This window comes from Amblyraja radiata, chromosome 12, assembly GCF_010909765.2.
Source record: "Amblyraja radiata isolate CabotCenter1 chromosome 12, sAmbRad1.1.pri, whole genome shotgun sequence".
Taxonomy (NCBI): Eukaryota; Metazoa; Chordata; class Chondrichthyes; order Rajiformes; family Rajidae; genus Amblyraja; species Amblyraja radiata.
The window spans coordinates 62,810,548-62,829,621 of NC_045967.1; the positions used below are offsets into that span (position 1 = coordinate 62,810,548).

The 19,074-nt window shown below is 44.7% G+C and overlaps 1 protein-coding gene across 1 annotated transcript in view; it reads left to right on the top strand.

Moving 5' to 3' along the window:
- The first annotated feature begins 3,537 nt into the window (after window positions 1-3,537).
- LOC116979357 (sodium- and chloride-dependent neutral and basic amino acid transporter B(0+)-like) overlaps window positions 3,538-19,074 on the top strand; it is a 31,907-nt gene continuing 16,370 nt past the window's right edge. The window contains exons 1-5 of the mRNA XM_033030961.1: window positions 3,538-3,602; window positions 4,487-4,493; window positions 4,541-4,697; window positions 10,151-10,282; window positions 18,750-18,917. Coding sequence (XP_032886852.1) covers window positions 3,538-3,602; window positions 4,487-4,493; window positions 4,541-4,697; window positions 10,151-10,282; window positions 18,750-18,917 — 529 coding nt within the window. The remainder of the gene's footprint in view (window positions 3,603-4,486; window positions 4,494-4,540; window positions 4,698-10,150; window positions 10,283-18,749; window positions 18,918-19,074) is intronic.

The following is a 19,074-nucleotide window of genomic DNA, read 5'->3' on the forward strand; positions in this document are numbered from 1 at the left end:
GTGTGTGTGTGTGTGTGTGTGTGTTGCTATCTTGCTAAACCTTGCTTGTCTGTACAGGGAACACCCTCCCTTTCTTGGAAATATTTGTTTTCTCGGCTGCAGTTTCGTTTCCGCTCCAAAGTCGCAGTTTATGTGAAACAGATCTCGCATTTAGAAACGTGTCCAAACCTCTCCCATGTCCAACCCCCCGTCGAACGTCGCAGTTTATCTGGAACAAAAGGCGGGAACATCGCAATTAGAAACGTGCCCAAATTTGCCCCCCCCCCCCGTGATGTATTTATTCCATTGCCGGTGACCACACGCACACTTCACGCAAACACACACACACTCACATATCACACTTGCACACTTCACATGCTTCACACATCACACGCTTCACACAAACACACACTTCACACACACAAATACCGTTTCTTGATCACACCGTTTCCATCACAGGAGATAGAGTATCGACTGACATATATTATAAACCCACTGACCCCCACAACTATCTAGACTACACTTCTCCCCACCCTGCTTCCTGTAAACAGTCTATCCCAGCGGTGGGGAACCTTTTCATGTTGGAATGCCGCATTAAGTTAGCTGTAATCTAATAAGGCCCCATGCAAGAAACTTCAATTAGATATACTTCAAAATGTACATTATTTTGTAAAAATCTAACTACTATGTACTAACTTGGAGAAAATGAAACCATTTTGTGAATTCTAAAGTTAACTAACCTTTTAATGACTTTGTTGTGGGAAAGGATTTGAATATTTGGTTGCAACATGGAGGTACGCAGTTTCAGCTGATCTTCTAGATGGGTATCTGTCATTTGTGAGCTTAAGGGCATCTTGGTTTGGGTTAGGTAGGAGAATGTAGATTCACAGCAAGAAAGCATTTTTCATGCATGTTGCCGAAGACGTGGGTATTCTATTGCATTTTTTCCTAGATCTTTCTTAGCGTCAAATAAGGACTTGAAAATGTCATCTTCAGAGAGCTCAATCAATTCCATCTGTAGTTCTTTAGGAGCCTTGAGACATCAACTAGGTGAGGTTGAAATGCCAATTTGAGTGTGGTCATGATTCTCAAAGTCAGTGAATCTTTCATTGTATTCTTTAATTAATAAGTCTATAACAGCTGCATATTCTTCACATGATTCGCATGAATCCTCCTGCTCATCAATGACCTTCGCTAACGGCGGAAAAAGTTCATCCGAAATTTCATCTTGAAGAAGAAGAGTTTTGAAAACAGGTTATTTTTGAAAATGCTTGGATTTTTTTGCCACATATAATATATATACTTAGTTTTATTTTGCAAAGAAACATTCAAGTCATTTTGCTTTGACATGATATCACACAGAAATGCAGTATTTCTATAGAAATCTTCTTTCAATAATTCACATTGATGATTCTGTTCTTCATGAAATGTAACTATCTGTTCTCGCTAAGATAACCATTTTGCTAACACCTATCCCAGCGATATCCAACGCACTTTACAATGATACGACAAATCCACACAAATGCCTCATCGTCCAACTTTAGCATATTATGAAACTGACCATGCCGGGTTGCATTTGCACGAATAGAGTTAACAATACTTATAACTTGTTGCAAAGTGTCACTTATAATAGTAGATTTAGCACAGAGATTTTGCTGATGTAAGATACAATGAAATGAAATGAGATCAGCAGGATCTGATAATACCTTTTTTATCTGTGCAATAAACCCTTCACGTTTTCCTGTCATGGAAGGTGCTCCGTCTCACTAGTACATACACTCACTAGTCGGGGAGGATTATTTTGGTGAATCTTCTTTTATTCTTTGGTATTTTAAATACATTCATTTTAAGATTAAAATAAAAATAATAAAAGATGAATAAAAATATTAATAAAAATTAAAGGATTTGTTCTACATAATTTGGATTCATTCAAAAGGCCTCACTTAAAGGCCTAGAAGGCCGCATTCAGCCTTAACGCCGCGGTTCCCCACCCCTGCTCTATAACCCTACTCCTAATTCCTCCGTCTACGCCACATCTGAGCCCAAGATGAGGCCCTCGTTAGGAACCCCTCGGTACCCTGCAGCTCTGCCCTTGCTCCCACTCCCCCAGTCGCTACAGGGACTGTCCCCCCTTTCACCCCATCATCCATCGCATACAGCACATAATCACCACCACACACAGGATCTCACCACCAGTCACATCTTGCCATCTGCACCCCTTTCCGCTTTCCGCAGAGACCGTTACCTCCGCAACTCCCTGATCAACCATATAACAATATACCAATTACAGCACGGAAACAGGCCATCTCGGCTCTTCTAGTCCGTGCCGAACACTTATTCTCCTCTAGTCCCATCTACTTGCACTCAGACCATAACCCTCCATTCCTTACCCCTCCATATACCTATCCAATTTATTTTTAAATGATAAAATCGAACCTGCCTCCACTACTTCCACTGGAAGCTCATTCCACACAGCCACCACTCTTTGAGTAATGAAGTTCCCCCTCATGTTACCCCTAAACTTTTGTCCCTTAATTCTCAAATCATGTCCTCTTGTTTGAATCTTCCCTACTCTCAATGGAAAAAGCTTATCCACGTCAAATCTGTCTATCCCTCTCATAATTTTAAAGACCTCTATCAATTCCCCCCTTAACCTTCTGCACTCCAAAGAATAAAGACCTACTTTGGTCAACCTTTCTCTGTAACTTAGGTGCCCAGGCAACATTCTAGTAAATCTCCTCCGTACTCTCTCTATTTTGTTGACATCTTTCCTATAATTTGGCGACCAAAATTGTACACCATACTCCAGAATTGGCCTCATCAATGCCTTGTACAATTTTAACATTACATCCCAACTTCTATACTCAATGTTCTGATTTATAAAGGCCAGCACACCAAACGCTTTCCTTACCACCCTATCTACATGAGATTCCACCTTCAGGGAACTGTGCACAGATATTCCCAGATCCCTCTGTTCAACTGCATTCCTCAACTCACTACCATTTACCATGTACGCCCTATTTTGATTTGTCCTGCCAAGATGTAGCACCTCACACTTATCCGCATTAAACTCCATCTGCCATCTTTCAGCTCACACTTCCAAATGGCCTAAATCTCTCTGTAGACTCTAAAAATCTACTTCATTATCCACAACACCAGCTATCTTAGTATCATCTGCATACTTACAAATCAAATTTACCACACCATCATCCAGATCATTGATGTATATGACAAACAACAGTGGACCCAACACAGATCCCTGAGGCACCCCACTAGTCACCAGCCTCCACCCTGACAAACAGTTATCCACCATTACTCTCTAGTATCTCCCATTCAGCCACTGTTGAATCCATCTTGCTACTCCACCATTAATACCCAACAATTGAACCTTCTTAACCAACCTTCCATGCAGAACCTTGTTAAAGGCCTTACTGAAGTCCATATAGACAACATCCACCACTTTACCCTCATCAATTTCCCTAGTAACCTAGTAATCAACTCACCGTTTCCCACCCAAACCACCCCCTCCCCAGGTACTTTCCCCTGCAACCGCAGAAGATGCAACAACTGTCCCCTATACCTCCCCTCTCAACTCCGTCCAAGGACCGTGACAGGTTTATCAGGTGAGGCAGAGGTTCACTCTCACCTCCTCCAACCTCATCTACTGTATCTCCTGTTCCAGGTGTGGACTCCTGTACATCGGTGAGACCAAGCGCAGGCTCGGCGATCGTTTTGTTGAACACCTCCACTCAGTCCACCTTAACCTACCTGATCTCTCGGTTGCTAAACGCTTTAACTCCCCTTCCCATTCCCACACTGACCTTCCTGCCTGAGCATCCACCATTGTCAGAGTGAGGCCCAGTGCAAATTGGAGGAACAGCACCTCATACTTCGCTTTGGCAGCTTACACCCCAGCGGTATGAACATTGACTTCGCTAACTTCAAGTACCCCTTGCTTGCATAGAAACATGGAAACATAGAAACATAAAAAATAGGTGCAGGAATAGGCCATTCGGCCCTTCGAGCCTGCACTGCCATTCAGTATGATCATGGCTGATCATCCAACTCAGTATCCTGTACCTGCTTTCTCTCCATACCCCCTGATCCCTTTAGCCACAAGGGCCACATCTATCTCCCTCTTAAATATAGCCAATGAACTGGCCTCAACTACATTCTGTGGCAGAGAATTCCAGAGATTCACCACTCTCTGTGCCAAAATACCAACTATTAGCTGCCAATTAAAGAAGAGCTGAATATTCAACAATACACAAAGAGCTGGAAGAACTCAACGGGTCAGGCAGCATATGTGGAGGTGATGAATAGGTGAAGCTTTGGGTTGGGACCATTCTTCAGCTTTCAACCTGAATCATCGCCTATCTATCCCCTCAACAGATCTGCCTGACTTGCTGAGCTCCTCCAGCACTTTGTGTTTTACTCAAGATTTCAGTATCTGCAGTTTCTTTCGAAAGCTGGATTTTCTGAAGTATGTGAAAACTCTTCTTTGCAGAGTTCTAGTTAGGTTGTGTATAGCTTTTGTCAGTCATTCCCTCTCTTTCCTTAGGTTTCCCCCAGCAGTGAACACATGGGTGAAAGTGATGAGAACGTGGAACAAGGCAACTGGTCCTCGAAGACCGACTACCTGCTCTCAATGATCGGCTGTGCTGTGGGTATGGGCAACGTCTGGAGATTCCCTTACCTGGCTTACAGGAATGGAGGAGGTACTGTAGATGTTTCACAATCCACACGAAGGAAAGATAATAATAAAGGAAAGAATGCATTGATTTAACAATGTAAAATTCAATGTTTGAGATAAATATTTGATTGTTAAACTGTAATGATGAAATGAATGATGAACTAAATGTCTGAACTGTCCAACCACCCTTCACTTGTATCCACCTATCTCTTGCCAGGCTTCATTCTACCTCACCTATTTTTTCCAGATTTTTCCCCTACTGCAATCAGTTTGAAGAAGACCTGAAACATCACCTATCCATGTCCTCCAGAGATGCTGACTGACCCACTGAGTTACACTAGCACTGTGCGTTTTACTGAACCTTGGAACTGTTGGTTGTTTATAATGTTTTGTTTCCGAGAATGAGGATGATGATTGCCCTGAAGGTCTGGAGTCATGCATACATCAGCCCCTCAAGTCCTGGCAACAACCTCATAAATCTTTTCTGCACTCTTTTCAGCTTAATTACATCCTTCCAACAGTAGGGTGACCAAAAGTGAACACAGTGCTACTAATACTGCCTCACCAACATCTTGTACAACTATAACATCTTATCCCAACTTCTATACTCAACACCCTGACTGATGAAGGGCAAAAAACCCCTCAAAGAGCTAGAAGAACTCAGCAGGTCAGGCAGTATCTCTGGAAGACATGGATAAGTACCAGAAGCCTTCTTTACCATCCTTGTCCATCTTGGTAACACAAATGAGGCTTGACCACAAGAGGTCAGCAAACCTGATGCCTTAATATCCAGTCAGAATGTTGGCATCTGTAGTTCCGTGGCTTGTCCTTGCTGTCCTTTCTTCAATCTTCCAGAGCTTCAGCTGTGGCTAAAGATGATGCAAATACCTCTGCAAGGGCCTCCAAGTGTGCAAGTTCAGCTCCCAGGGATGTATTTAGATGGTTTATCACAAGGGCAATATGTAGATGACAAACAGGAGTGAACCAGGATATATCTTCTATCTCCGGGAGTCTAGTAGTATTGATGTGGATTGTCAACAGTCTCTCAGTCTTTATCATTGCGTCCACGATAAAGTTCCTGTGTGTTGGCAGTGATTAAGCCAATTGGTAAAAATTTACTGATGAACAGAGGCCCAGCGGTAGAGCTGCTAGCTCACAGCGCCAGAAACCCAGGTTCGATCCTGAGTACGGGTGCTGTCTGTATGGAGTTTGCACGTTTAGTTTAGAGATGCAGTGCGGAAACAGGTCCTTCAACACACAAAGGACAATTTACAACTTAAGCCAATTAACCTACGAACCTGTACGTCTTTGGAATATAGGCGGAAACCTGAACACCCAGGGAAAACTCACGTGGTCCATAGGGAGAACATACAAACCATACAGAGAGTATCCATTGTTCTCCCTGTGACTGTTGGTTTTCTCCAGGTGCTGCGGTTAGCTCTCACATTCCAAAGAAATGCAGTTTTGTTGGTTAATTGTCCTTTGATAATAGCTTCTGGTGTGTGGGGAGTGGATGAGAAAGTGGGATAACATGGAATGGGTGATCGATGGTCGGCATGGATTTGGTTGGCTGAAGGGCCTGTTTTCACGCTGAATCTCTAAACTTATAAGGATTTCAATTCATTAATGAGAATGCCAGAGCCAATCCATCTGGTGCACTGATCCTGCTTTGAGGAAAATACTTGGATTGGGGTTCTACTGGATGAAGCTGGATGAAGTTTCAACAAAATCAGTGTAGTTTCATCCAAAAATTATAACAAAGCTCAGGGAATGCTGCATTTGATGCTATAGTCATCTATTCATGCCTGTTGGGTCCTTCCAATTCCAGAATCAAAATCTATGTAGAGGAGTTTCAATTGGGAGTACAATTGTGTGTTCACCAATCAGGGCTGGCCTTAGGAAGTGCGTGGGCCCAATTGGGAACTATTTTCATAGAAATATAATTATAAATTAGTCATTTTCAGGCACGTGTCGTGAGTAAACATAGAAAATAGGTGCAGCAGCAGGCCATTTGGCCCTTCGAGCCTGCACCGCCATTCAAACTCGGTATCCTGCACCTGCCTTCTCTCCATACCCCCTGATCCCTTTAGCCACAAGGGCCACATCTAATTCCCTCTTAAATATAGCCAATGAACTGGCCTCAACTACCTTCTGTGCTAGAGAATTCCAGAGATTCACCACTCTCAGTGTGAAAAAAGTTTTTCTCATCTCGGTCCTAAAAGATTTCCCCCTTATCCTTAAACTGTGACCCCTTATTCTGGACTTCCCCAACATCGGGAACATTCTTCCTGCATCTAGCCTGTCCAACCCCTTAAGAATTTTGTAAGTTTCTAAAAGATCACCCCTCAATCTTCTAAATTCTAGCGAGTACAAGTCGAGTCTATCCAGTCTTTCTTCATATGAAAGTCCTGACATCCCAGGAATCAGTCTTGCGAACCTTCTCTGTATGGCAAGACTACGGTAAGAATGTCTTTCCTCAGATTAAGAGACCAAAACTGTACGCAATACTCCAGCTGTGGTCTCACCAAGACCCTGTACAACTGCATCAGAACCTCCCTGCTCCTATACTCAAATCCTTTTGCTATGAATGCTAATATACCATTCTTCACTGCCTGCTGCACCTGCATGCCTACTTTCAATGACTGGTGTACCATGACACCCAGGTCTCGTTGCATCTCCCCTTTTCCTGATTGGCCACCATTCCGATAATAGTCTACTTTCCTGTTTTTGCCACCAAAGTGGATAACCTCACATTTATCCACATTATACTGCATCTGCCATGCACTCACCCAGCCTATCCAAGTCACCTTGCAGCCTCCTAGCATCCTCCTCACAGCTAACACTGCCCCCCAGCTTTGTGTCATCCGCAAACTTGGAGATGTTGCATTCAATTCCCTCGTCCAAATCATTAATATTTATTGTAAATAGCTGGGGTCCCAGCACTGAGCCTTGCGGTACCCCACTAGTCACTGCCTGCCATTGTGAAAAGGACCAGTTTACTCCTACTCTTTTCTTTATCCACATCAATACTGAACCCCCAATACTGTGTGCTTTAAGTTTGTATACTAATCTCTTATGTGCGACCTTGTCGAAAGCCTTCTGAAAGTCCAGATATCACACATCCACTGGTTCTCCCTTATCCACTCTACTAGTTACATCCTCGAAAAATTCTATAAGATTCGTCAGACATGATTTACCTTTCGTAAATCCATGCTGACTTTGTCCAATGATTTCACCACTTTCCAAATGTGCTGCTATCCCATCTTTAATAAATGACTCTAGCAGTTTCCCCACTACCGATGTTAGACTAATTGGTCTGTAATTCCCCATTTTCTCTCTCCCTCCCTTTTTAAAAAGTGAGGTTACATTAGCTACCCTCCAATCTAGAGCTAGAGAGAGACGGGATGGGGAGAGAGAGTGCGAGAGAGAGAGAGAGGGAGAGGGAGGGAGAGAGCGAAAGACAGAGAGACACAACGTGGGTCGGTAGGTAAATTGAATGACTAACCTGCACACCAAGAAGAAGCTCGGCAAGAAGAAGACCTCAATCATGATGGTGAGTTTTAAGAAATTCTCAATGTGTCATCAATGCAACGATCTACATTCCTCAGTAAATGTAATTGTGTTTTGAACAAGTATTAATGACACCGCGTGAATTGTATTCAAAGGAGCGCAGCGTCATTAATACTTGTTCAAAACACAATTACATTTACTGAGGAATGTGGATCGATGCATTGATGACACATTGTATGACTACTTGTTAACTACTGGCTGTTAACAAGTGCTAACAGTAGTAGTTAACAAATCGTTTGTGTCTGATGGCCGTGCAGCGGTTGTTATCCTTGTTCGTTTTGTAAAAAAATCCATATGGCAAATTTTTTTTATTCATCTTTATTTAACAAAGCAAATTTGTATTTCCGTATGAAATATGGAAAATGAACACGAGGCCCCCCATAGGCGCGGGGCCCAATTGGGAGTAATCGGTCCAATCGGCTTAAGGCCGGCCCTGTCACCAATGATAATGGATCTGCAGTAAACAATGCAGCATTAATTTTGTGCCCAGTTCTATTTGTGACTCTATTTGAAAGAGCAATGCAGGGACTGATGGTGTATATTAACAGAATGAAGACACATGGAACTACAGCTGCTGGTTTGAGAAAAAAAATGTGCCTGAGTAACTCAGCAGGTTAAGGAGCATCTCTGGAGGACATGGATAGGTGACATTTTGGGTCTGCACCCTTTCTTCAGATTCTGAAGCTGTCTAACCCATTGAGTTTAGTTTAAGTTCGTTTAGAAATACAGCATGTAAGCAGGCCTTTAGCCCATCGTCCATGCTGACCATTGATCACCTGCTTACACTAGTTCTATGTTATTCCTCTTTCTCATCCACTCTCTACATGCTACGGGCAATTTAAATGCCAATTAACCGGCAAACCCACATGTATTTGGGACATGGGCGGAAACTGGAGCATCCGGAGAAAACCTATGCAGTTACAGGAAGAATGTGCAAACTGGACACCGACAGCATTTGAGGTCAGGGGCGAACTGGGTTCTCTGGCGCTGTGAGGTAGCAGCTCTAGCTGCTGCATCACTGTGCTATCCAGCATCTGCAGTTCAATAAGGAACTGCAGATGCTGGAAAATCGAAGGTACACAAAAATGCTGGAGAAACTCAGCGGGTGCAGCAGCATCTTTGGAGCGAAGGAATAGACCGAAACCCTTCTTCAGACTGATTGGGGATGGCAGGGGGAAGAAAGGGGTGAAAAAGGAGGAGGAGGAGCCCGAGGGCTGGGGGATGGGAGGAGACAGCTCGAGGGCTAAGGAAGGGGAGGAGACAGCAAGGGCTAACAAAATTGGGAGAAGTCAATGTTCATGCCTGCCGGATGCAAGCTCCCCAAGCAGAATATGAGGTGCTGTTCCTCCAATTTCTGGTGTTGCTCACTCTGGCAATGGAGGAGACCCAGGACAGAGAGGTCGGATTGGGAATGGGAGGGGGAGTTGAAGTGCTGAGCCACCTGGGAGGGGGAGTTGAAGTGCTGAGTCAGGTAGGTTCTTGCGGACCGAGCGGAGGTGTTCGGCGAAACGATCGCCCAACCTCCGCTTAGTCTCACCGATGTAGATCAGCTGACATCTAGAGCAGCGGATGCAGTAAATGAGGTTGGAGGAGATACAGGTGAACCTCTCGCACCTGGAACGATTGCTTGGGTCCTTGAATGGAGTCGAGGGGGGTGGTAAATGGACAGGTGTTGCATTTCTTGCGGTTGCAACGGAAAGTGCCCGGGAAGGGGGTGGTATGGGAGGGAAGGGAAGAATTGACAAGGGAGTTGCGGAGGGAGCGGTCTTTGCGGAAGGCAGACATTGGGGGAGATGGGAAGATGTGGCGAGTGGCGGGGTCACGTTGGAGACAGACAATTTCATGTGTCTGCTCTTGCTTGAATGCGCTGTACAGGTTAATTCACCTTTCCCTTCCCCTGTTTTCCAGGAGCATTTCTCATTCCCTACACAGTCATGCTGGCACTTATTGCAATGCCAATGTTTTTCTTGGAAACTTCCTTCGGGCAGTTTGCCAGCCTTGGTCCTGTCGCAGTGTGGAAAGCTGTGCCAATACTACAAGGTTAATGTTTATTTAGTCTTCATCTGTTTAATAATTAAAGAAAGGAGAAATATTGGGTGATGTTGGTACTGTGTGAGAGGGGAAAGGGGAAGATAAGCAATGGGTCAGCTGTATTAATTTAAAGCATTTTATAACATTAGTGTAAAAAATATAGCCGGAATACATAATTCACTCAAATATTCAGCTATAAATTTCCAACTAACTTGCGGTTTTAACCAACCTTGGAAAGTTTTTACTAACCCTTGTGTTGTACATTTTACAAAGACAGATAGAGACTCTGAAGAGACACACACAGAAAGTCAAATGCTTTCATTTCCTCATTTCAAGCAGTCAATTAATAAACCCAATATGTGGCCACTAATTATCAAAAATAAAGTTGTATTTCTTTACATTTATTTAAATTATGGAATGGAAAGGTGAACCATGTTGAGAATGCCGGCACCACAACCCCTCACCAACTAAGAATGTGCACACATGCATGTTTGTCCATCACACAGTCCATCAACATCAGTGTCCAATCAGTGCTGGTTTCCCTCGCGCAACTTGTTCAGTGTCCGCTCTCTCTCACGTGATTGGGTTCCCGCCACATATCGCTCCGACACTTCCTGTTTGCCGTGACTCAATAAACCCGTGTTTTCATGCACCATCGTCGTTCTTGCTCTGCGCATACATAACATTTGGCGACGAGGATTCCAGCACCCTCTCCATTCTGGGCTGCAGCTAATGCTAACAACATCCGAAACCTGGCTGCAATGGAAGAAAACCTTCCAGGATTACGGCCAACATCTACCAATTTTGACACCAACGGCGAAACTGGAGGAAAGCGACAAAACTCAAGCTGCTTCACATATACTTGGGTCAACTCAGTCAAAAATACTTTGATGCACTACACTTACAAGGTGAATCAGATTTGACCAGCATATTTGCATCTCTCAATAACGATTGGGTGGGGGGGACAAGACAATGTTTTTACGGCGTGCTTCCAAATCTCGCAGCAGCGACAGGCTCCAGAAAAGAACATCAACGATTTTATTAAGAGACTAACTATGGCTGTATTAGAATGCAAGCACAAAGATATCCAGACAAACAAGTTCGAAGAAACAATATTCATGCAGGCGTTGATTATCGGGACCGGTGACAAAAAAACACACGAGAGTCTGAAAAGCATGATTTGTACTGGGACAACGCCTGCTCCACTGCTTGTTATAGGGAAGCAATGGGGAAGGGTCTTACCCAGCTTCAATCTAATCATTCACCGCTGATTCAAGCAATATGGGATCGAGAACCCCCTCCCAAAGACGTCAATGTTTGCCAACGCCAACCAACCCATGACTCACAGCTACGACCACGTCAACCTTCACAAAGGTTGACATGGTCGTAGCTGCAGTGAAAGTCACATACAGGTGTCCGACTGCAAGCACAAAAACACAGTTTGCAGGATCTGTCGGAAGGTAGGACACATCGAGAAGGTATGTTTTGCAAAGCAACGTGCCAGAGGGAAACGGCAAACTTAGACTCACAACTCCACATGAGTAGACGACCATTACATAGGAGTTGGGACCATTTTCAAAACACATGGGAAGAAAGGTCAGAGCCAGCCTCCATACATGGTTACGCTGACAGTACACAACCAGCCCATGAGGTTTGAACTGGATACAGGTTCAGCCGTCAGTTTGATAGGTGAGTCGTCGTTACGCCAAATACCAAAATTACAGCGCCCAGACTCGGTCTTCTGCAGCTACACCGGAGATAGTATCGATGTACTTGTAGTTTTTATGGCAGAAGTTGCTCATCATGGCGACTTGTTTCATTTACCAGTGCATGTGATCAGGGGAGGCCAACAATCGGATAGAAATTGGATGAACACAAAAAATAGGTACTTCGAGCCAGCACCACCATTCATGGCTGATCATTCAAAATCAGTACCCTGTTCCGGCTATTTCCCCATATCCCTTGATTCCCTTAGCCCGAAGTGCTAAATCTAACTCTCTCTTGAAAACATCCAGTGAATTGGCCTCCACTGCCTTCTGTGGCAGATAATTCCACAGATTCACAACTCTCAGGGTGAAAAGGGTTTTCCTCAACTCAGTCCTAAATGGCCATCCTCTTATTCTTAAACTGTGATCCCTGGTTCTGGACTCCCCCAACATCGTGAACATTGCTCCTGCATCTACCCTATCCTCTAAGAATTGAATATATTTCCATAAGATGCCCTCTCATCCTAAATTCCAACAAATACAAGCCCAGTCGACCCATTCTTTCATCATATGACAGTCCCACCATCCCGGGAATTAACCTAGTGATCCTACGCTGCACTCCCTCAAAAGCAATAATGGCCTTCCTCATATTAGAACACCAACGTTGCACACAATACACCAGGTTAGGTCTTACCAGGGCTCTGTACAACTACAGTAGGACCTCCTTGCTCCCAAACTGAAATCCTCTCGCAATGAAGGCCAGCATGCCATTGGCTTTCTTCACTGCCTTCTGTACCTGCATGCTTACTTTCAGTGACTGATGTACAAGCACACCCAGGTCTAGTTGCACCTCTCCTTCTCCTATTTAAGTTCAAGTTACATTTATTGTCACATGCACCAATTGGTACAGTGAGATTTGAGTTATCATACCATACAAAGAAAAAAGAGCACAATACACAATAGAGTTTAACATCAACGTTTCGCACTGTGAGGGAAGGCAATAAAGTTCCGTCATCTTCCTCATTGTTCACCCGTGGTTGGGGCCTCCACAGTCGCCGCTACGGCGGCCCGATGTTCAGGCCCTCTCGCTGGGATGATGGAACTCTGACATCGGAATGGAAGAACACACTCAGCGGCTTGGAGTTTCTGAATCAGCCACTTCCTACCGGAGACCGCGGCTCCCGAAGTCCACAGGCCAAGCTGGGTGGAGATTCAACACTGGTCACCCTCGGCAAAGGATCCCAGGACTCCCTGACGTTAAAGTCAGTGCCGCCCGTGGCTGGAAGCTCCGCAAACGACAGCTCCACGGTGTTAATCAGCAGGCCCAACACTCTGGAGCTCCAACACAGCGATCCCCAGTAAGGCATTGCCTACTCCTCGATGGAATTCAGTGTTGTGCCACTGCCGAAGCTCTGGCTGGTCTCCGGCAGGAAAGGGCGTGCCAATCCAGTTGGTTGGCTGCAAGGAGGGAGCGGAGATATGACTCGGAGAAAAGACGCATCCTTGACCGGGTAGTGACTGGGAAATGGTTTCCACTCTTCCCCCTCCCACCTCCACATAAAAAAGACTAAGAAACCTCCAAAAACATACTTTTAGACAGACTAAAAACAACAAAAAGGCTGAAATGACGGACAAATTGTTGGCGAGGCTGCCGCGCGCGGCGCCACCCGATGACCAGAATTCTGACATGATTATTCTGAGACCAGTATTCTGACACCATTCAGATAATAATCTACCTTCCTGTTCTTGCTACCAAAATGGATCTCCACATTATACTGTATCTGCCATGCTTCTGCCCACTCACCCAACCTATCCAAGTCACCCTACAGCCTCAAAGCATCCTGCTCGCAGCTCACACTGCCACCCAGTTTTATGTCATCCGCAAACTTAGAGATGTTACATTTAATTCCTTCATCTAAATCGTTAATATATATTGTAAACAACTGGGGTCCCAGCACCGAGCCTTGCGGCACCCCACTAGTCACTGCCTGCCATTCTGAAAAGTTCTCTATCCATGTCAATACCCTACCCCCAATGCCATGTGCTCAGATTTTGCACCCTAAACTCTTGTGTGGGGCCTTGTCAAAGACTTTTTGAAAGTCCAGACACACCTTATTTACTGGCTCTCCCTTATCCATTCTACTTGTAACATCCTCAAAAAATTCCAAAAGATTAGTCAAGCATGATTTCCCCTTCATAAATCCATGCGGACTTTGACCGATCCCATCACTGCTTTCCAAATGCGCTGCTATAACATCTTTAATAATGGACTCCAGCATCTTCCCCAAGACTGATGTAAGGCTAACTGGTCTATAATTACTCGTCTTCTCTCTCCCTCTTTTCTTAAAAAGTGAAGGTACATTGGCTACCCTTCAGTCCACAGGAACTGATCCAGAGTCAAGAGAACATTGGAAAATGATATCCAATGCATCCACGATTTCTAGGGCCACCTCTGGGGTACTCTGGAATGCAGACCATCTGGCTCTGGGGATTTATCTACCTTCAGTCCAAACTGTTTACCTAACACCATTTTCTGACTAATGTGGATTCCCTTCAGTTCCTCCCTCCCACTAGATCCTCGGTCCCCTAGTATTTCCAGGAGATTGTTTGTGTCTTCCTTAGTAAGGACTGAACCAAAGTACTTGTTTAACTGTTCTGACATTTCCTTGCTTTTCATTATAAATTCATCCCCTGCCACGAATTGAAGACCTATATGCATCCCTCTCAGGAGGACAGCAGTTCTCAACATTAGACCTGAAGCATGTCTATCATCAAGTCACGCTGGATAAAGAGTCTTGGGACATTACAACAATCAACATACATCGGGGCCTATTTTGCTACACGCGGTTACCATTTGGAGTGAGTTCTGCCCCTGGTATATTCCAGTGCCTTATTGATAACCTAGTTAAGGATGTTCCTTATGTGTGTGCTTACCTTGATGACATATAAGTAACCGGTACGTCAGAGGCACACCATCTTGAAACACTGGTCAGGGTACTTTCTCGCCTACAGGAAGCTGGCTTTACACTAAAGAGTGAAAAGTGCACATTTCTGACTGACTCAGTCGATTACCTTGGCAATAGAGTTGATAAGATAGGTGTCCATCCCCAGGACCACAATATCAAAGCTGTAAAAGAGGCCGCACGCCCACAGAACGTTGCACAGTTGCGTTCTTTCCTTGGGCTAATTATGCATTACAATCGGTTCATAAATCAGTTGGCTACAGTGTTGGTGCCCTTGTACCGATTACTCCAGAAGGACCAACACTGGGTATTGCCAAACGCCGAGCAGAGAGCATTCGAACAAATAAAAGCAGCCCTCAGTTCCAGGTTAAAGGAGCTCTACAGGTTGGTGGGCCCGACAGCCCTTCAAGTTCAAGTTCAAGTTCAAGTGAGTTTATTGTCATGTGTCCCTGTATAGGACAATGAAATTCTTGCTTTGCTTAAGCACACAGAAAATAGTAGGCATTTACTACAAAACAGATAAATGTGTCCATATACCATGATATAAATATATACACACATGAATAAATAAACTGGTAGTGCAAATAACAGAAAGTGGTTGCTAATAATCAGAGTTTTGTCCGAGCCAGGTTTAATAGCCTGATTGCTGAGGGGAAGTAGCTATTCCTGAACCTGGTTGTTGCAGTCTTCAGGCTCCTGTACCTTCTACCTGAAGGTAGCAGGGAGATGAGTGTGTGGCCAGGATGGTGTGGGTCTTTGATGATACTGCCAGCCTTTTTGAGGCAGCGACTGCGATAAATCCCCTCGATGGAAGGAAGGTCAGAGCCGATGATGGACTGGGCAGTGTTTACTACTTTTTGTAGTCTTTTCCTCTCCAGGGCGCTCAAATTGCCAAACCAAGCCACGATGCAACTGGTCAGCATGCTCTCGACTGTGCACCTGTAGAAGTTAGAGAGAGTCTTCCTTGACAATCCGACTCTCCGTAATCTTCACCTGAGTTTCAACCATTTACGAGACATCGACTTAAACTAAACTGTCTGGATGGCTGTCTATTATGAGGCAGTCGAGTAATTGTTCCCCCTCAAGGCAACAGGCGCATACTCCGTGACTTGCACGATGCTCATCCTGGTGTTAGAATGAAGGCACTGGCGAGAAGCTACGTGTGGTGGCCTAAAATTGATAGAGATATTGAGAATATGGTACGCACTTGTTCCATTCGTCAGCTAATGCAGAATGTATCCCCCAAAGTTCCCCTTAAACCGTGGGCATAGCCCGATTCTCCTTATTTTGCACTGTTTTGGGGACACATGTTTCTAGGTATTGTTGATGCCTATTCGAAGTGGATAGAGGCGCTACCTACTCATATGTCGTGTACTTCGGCAGCTACTGTATCTAAATTACGATCAGTCTTTGCTACATTTGGCATTCCGGAAATGATTGTATCTGACAACAGCACAGAATTCAAGGAATTTGTGGATAAGAATGGTATTAGACAGAATAGTAAATACCACCATGGGTATATGGCAACAGCACCTTATCAAATAGAAACATAGAAAATAGGTGCAGGAGTAGGCCATTCGGCCCTTTGAGCCTGCACCGCCATTCAATATGATCATGGCTGATCATCCAACTCAGTATCCCGTACCTGCCTTCTCTCCATACCTCCTGATCCCTTTAGCCACAAGGGCCACATCTAACTCCCTCTTAAATATAGCCAATGAACTGGCCTCAACTACATTCTGTGGCAGAGAATTCCAGAGATTCACCACTCTGTGTAAAAAAATTTTTTCTCATCTCAGTTTTAAAAGATTTCCCCTTTATCCTTAAACTGTGACCCCTTGTTCTGGACCCCTTGTCCTGTTCTTGATGCATCACGCAGCATCAAATGGTCTTGTTGAGCATGCAGTGCAAACGGTGAGACGAGGCCTCATGAAACGAGAGCAAGGTGACTTGATGGCAAAATTAAATTGTTTCCTTTTCCATTATCGGTCCATTCCAAATGAATTAGCGGGCACATCCCCAGCTGAATTAATGTTCAAACGTCCTTCATGTACCAGATTCGAGCTTCTACAGCCGACCATCCAGAAACATATATGCAAAAAACAAGAGGCCATGAAGCAGAACCATGAGACCCACACCAGGCTGCAAACATTTAGCACTGAGGACAAAGTCTACACTCGACTCGTGCACAAAGAAAGCTGGCAATCAGCCGTTGTCCGACATTGTAACAGTCAAGTGGCTGAACTAGAACTCTCAGACGGAGAGTTGTCAGGCGACATCTACGCCAGAGAACAGATGAAACACCCAGGGAAGAGACCCTGGCGGACGAAGCCATCGTTCAAGCAGGTGAAACAACAGATACAACACCATGTGATGAAGGGCTTCCATGTGTACAGACCTCTTCAGCAGGTGATCAAGAAGACACCGAGATAGAAGATGCTCCCCTGCGTCGGATGGTCGACTGGTAGCAGGCCGTATAAAAGCGGGAGTCATTTCACTGTCTTTCTATGTCCAGTTGAATTGATTTTGTTTGTTTTTTCTCGCTGCAATCCCCTCCTATGGGGGGAGGGATGAACCATGTTGTGAACGCAGGCGCCATGACCCCTCACCAGCCGGGAACATGCACACGTGCTTGCCTGTCTATCACACAGACCATCAACATCAGTGTCCACTCAGAGCGGGTCGCCCTTGCGCCACTTGTTCGGTGTCCGCATTCACTCACGTGATTGGTCCCCGCCACATCTGGCTCTGTCACTTCCTGTTTGCCGTGACTCAATAAGCCCGTGTTTTCATGCGCCATGGTTATTCTTGCTCCGTGCATATGCAAACTAAAAGGAAGGAAAGGAAAGATACAGAATGGAAACAAGCCCTTCCACCCACCAAGTCCACACCAACCATCAATCATCCTGTTCACACTAGTTCTACGTTATCCCATTCTCTCAACCACTCCCACAAACCGGGGGCAATTTATAGAGGCCAGTTATCGTACAAACCTCCATGTCCTAGCAATTTGGGAAATAACTCTAAATTTCAATGTTATTAAGCTGGAAAGCGTGCAGAGAAGTTTTACGATGATGTTGCCAGGACTCAAGGGCCTGAGCTATAGGGAAAGATTAGGCAGGCAAGGACTTTATTCCTTGGTTCACAGGAAGGCGAGAGGCGTATAAAATCATGGGGGGGAATAGATAGGTGAATGCAGAGTCTTTAACCCAGTGTAGCGGCATCAAGAACCATAGGACAGGTTTAAGGTGAGAGATAGGAACTTGCAGGGCAACTATTTCACTCAACATGAACAAGCTGCCAGAGGAGGTAGTTGAGGCATGTACGATAACAACATTTATAAAATATTTTGTGGATAGAAAAGATTTAGAGGGATATGGACCAAATGCAGACAAATGGGACTGGCTTTTATGGGGCATCTTGGAAGGCATGGATGAGTTGGGCTGAAGGGCTTCTTTTCGTGCTGTATGACTATGAGTATAATATAAATATAATTTATAACATAAAATATAATGGGGCCAGAGAATAGCTGAACAAAGCTGATTTACCCGATCAACTGAATCTATGAAAGATTTTTTACCAATTAAATATTTACAGAGTAATAGAGTCTTACAGCATAGAAACTGGCCCTTCGGCCCAACTTGCCCACACTGGCCAACATGTCCCATCAACACTAATCCTACCTGCCTGGGTTTGGCCCAAATCACCCTAAACCTGTCCTATCCCTGTACTCGTCTAAATATTTCTTAAACGTTGCAATACAATCTGCCAGTAAACTTGAAGTAAACCTCTTTGTTCCATTTCTAGGTGTGGGAATCACTATGGTCCTTTTCAGTACATTCATTGATATTACTTACAACTGCATCATCGCCTACAGCCTGTTCTACCTGTTTGCCTCTTTCCAGTCCCCCCTGCCGTGGTCAGACTGCTTCAGCTGGTGGGGTGCAGATGAAACCTGTAGTCGGACACCCAGAGGTACTGAGCTAACTCTGTTGGGTAATGTAATGGATTCCCAGTAATCTATCTAGTGGACATGTGTCCACCCGTTGGTCTGAGGGGCTCCATCCCTAGTATACCCACATCATCCTGTGGACTGTGCATCATTTTATACTCATTTTTGAAATACGGCTTA